The sequence below is a fragment of the Electrona antarctica genome (assembly GCF_951216825.1).
Source record: "Electrona antarctica genome assembly, chromosome: 13".
Taxonomy (NCBI): Eukaryota; Metazoa; Chordata; class Actinopteri; order Myctophiformes; family Myctophidae; genus Electrona; species Electrona antarctica.
Window position 1 is genome coordinate 46,101,689 of NC_136794.1, and position 2,840 is coordinate 46,104,528.

A 2,840-nucleotide genomic window follows, 5' to 3' on the forward strand; every position below is an offset into this window, starting at 1 on the left:
GGTGGGCTGGAGGGAGCATTGAGACTGTGGGGGTGGGTTGGAGGGAGCATTGAGACTGTGGGGGTGGGTTGGAGGGAGCATTGAGACTGTGGGGGTGGGTTGTATGGTTATTACATCATCATGCTGTTCAACACAGGTTGGAGGGAGCATTGAGACTGTGGGGGTGGGTTGGAGGGAGCATTGAGACTGTGGGGGTGGGTTGTATGGTTATTAAATCATCATGCTGTTCAACACAGGTTGGAGGGAGCATTGAGACTGTGGGGGTGGGTTGGAGGGAGCATTGAGACTGTGGGGGTGGGTTGTATGGTTATTACATCATCATGCTGTTCAACACAGGTTGGAGGGAGCATTGAGACTGTGGGGGTGGGTTGGAGGGAGCATTGAGACTGTGGGGGTGGGTTGTATGGTTATTACACCATCATGCTGTTCAACACGGGGTGGAGGGAGCATTGAGACTGTGGGGGTGGGTTGGAGGGAGCATTGAGACTGTGGGGGTGGGTTGGAGGGAGCATTGAGACTGTGGGGGTGGGTTGGAGGGAGCATTGAGACTGTGGGGGTGGGTTGTATGGTTATTACACCATCATGCTGTTCAACACGGGGTGGAGGGAGCATTGAGACTGTGGGGGTGGGTTGTATGGTTATTACACCAAAGTTGGACAGACTCATAAGTTGATGGGTTGTGAAACATTGTCGGGTTATAATTCACTTATGCCCGTCACCGTACCAATCTACCTCCCACTGCACCTTTTCATCTACTCCAGGCAAGCTGAGTTTAATTACTGCGGGGGTTCTCAGAAGGCAAATAACATCACTAGTCTGCAAAGAGGGGGGGAAACGACATTTAATTCAATAGTACAATATATTGCTTTTATTTTATCAATTTATAATTTATTGAGGCATATTATTGGTTATTTTTAGTGTGTACAATCATGTTGAGATGGAGCCGACCCGTTTTTAAACTTTGTAGAATGTTGGTTTAGCTTTATTTCTCAGCAGACCAAAGGCAAATGGCTTGTGTTAAAATTAGGCACAAAAAGGGCTAGGCAATATTATCGTAGGCTTTGTCTTGCTTTCAGGTTTGATTTTATTTGCAGGTGTGAGTGGGTGAAATCATAAATAAGCTCCCAAGTTAGCGAGCAAGGGGAAAAACATCACACTTGTGTGAAGTGAGGGGCGCCCACTGTATTTATATAATGCCCTAAAAAAAAAGATGAATCATCACTTTACCCCAAAGTAAAGTGATGATTTTGACAATTGCTTTTGTTTATTTATTATTTTTTGTCAGACTTCGTCATTCTAATAATGATGGAAATAACAGCTATCTCCAAAGTTGGAGTTAGGTGGTTTGACCAACAGCTTGAGGATCCAATGGAGTTAGGAGGTTTAGCCAGAAGCATTTTATTTAATTTTTATTTTATCTTAATATTTCTCTCTCGCATGGTATCTGGATGAGGCTGAACTTTGCCTTTTTCCCCTTTTATATTTCATATATTTAACTTCAATGTTATAATGGAAGTCAACGGCAGTCGGATCGGGCTGAAACCATGCCCAAATATGGAGTCATTATGTCACAGATACATCAGTGGTGACATCACATATTGGTCACATGAAGTCTGAGATCCACGTGAGGCCACACCCTCATTGGACCCTGTCATAGTTTTGTTTTTATTTGTTGCTGTTGTTGTTAGTCATGGATTCCAGTTCCCACCTGATGTCGTGTGTGAGTTCTGATTGGTCCAGATCATGCTGAATAACTGCTAGCTTGCATAACGTCTTGAGACTAGGACTCAAGTCTAACATGTTCAGGTCATCAGGTGTGTTTTGTCCTCCAAAGAGGATGATGCGATCTCCCACCATGCAACAACACATCCTATACATCCCAGGGGGGCCTTTCCCTTTGAACTCAACCTTCTTCCAGGAGAAGGTCTCTGGGTTGAATTTCCACAGATCATTGAAGGTCGAGTTTCCGTTCCAGCCACCAAATATGTACAGCTCTCCATTGTAGGTAAAGGCTGAATGACCGTAGCGGCTTTCTGGAAAAAGCTGTGCAGAAGATGTGCTCAGCCAGAGGTTGGTCTCTGTGTCAAACACTCTGATGTTGTAGTCCTCGCTGAACAACAAGTTCCCAAATACAAACATCTTTGTCCCGATGATGGTGGCAGAGTGACATCCTGTAGCAGGAGGTGGAGTTCCTCTGGCGTTGATTGAAGTCCAGATCATTGTGCTGGTGTCCAACTTGTACATGTCAGTGTGTGCAGTCAGCTGGGTGTGTCCTCCATGGATAAACATGACCTTCCCCAAGACACAGGCTGAGTGCCAGTACCTCGCATCTGGAACGGTTCCAGAGACCTTGGGCCGGAACCATCCATGGGTGTCCACATCAAATCCATAAAGAATGTTGCAGTACTTCCTTGTGTCATATTTATAACCTCCCCAGATATAGATATCTTCCATCAGAACAGCTGTGTGGGTGTGGCGATTGGTCGGAACCTCAAGGATACATTCTGCTCTAAATGTTGTCACTGGCGTCAACCTCCTCCAGCGTAAAGGCACTGTGTTGAAGACGTGAACATCAATCTGATCATCTCTGTCCTTCCTGGACCCTCCAAATGAGTAGACTTTGTCTCCCACGGCAACAGCAGCTTGACCGGCGTTCTGAGGCCTTCTGTTCAGACGCAGCGTCCAGCAGAACATTTCTCACAACAGATCCTCCAGGGTTTAAATGAGCTTCTTCCAGTCTCGTTGTGTAACAGAATGTTGTGTTTATTGTGTGCTCTAACACTTTTATTGGTTCAGTGGCACAAACGTCATGCAAGGTTTTGGCCAATCCACAAAGCTGC

At 45.7% G+C, this 2,840-nt stretch overlaps 1 protein-coding gene across 1 annotated transcript; it reads right to left on the reverse strand.

The window, feature by feature from the left end:
• Positions 1 to 1,665: 1,665 nt before the first annotated feature.
• On the reverse strand, positions 1,666 to 2,454 carry LOC306935016 (kelch domain-containing protein 3-like; the record flags this gene model as incomplete). Its single annotated transcript, XM_079517837.1, has 1 exon — positions 1,666 to 2,454. The coding sequence occupies one exon, from the start codon at positions 2,452 to 2,454 to the stop codon at positions 1,666 to 1,668; it is 789 nt and encodes a 262-aa protein (XP_079373963.1).
• Positions 2,455 to 2,840: the final 386 nt, after the last annotated feature.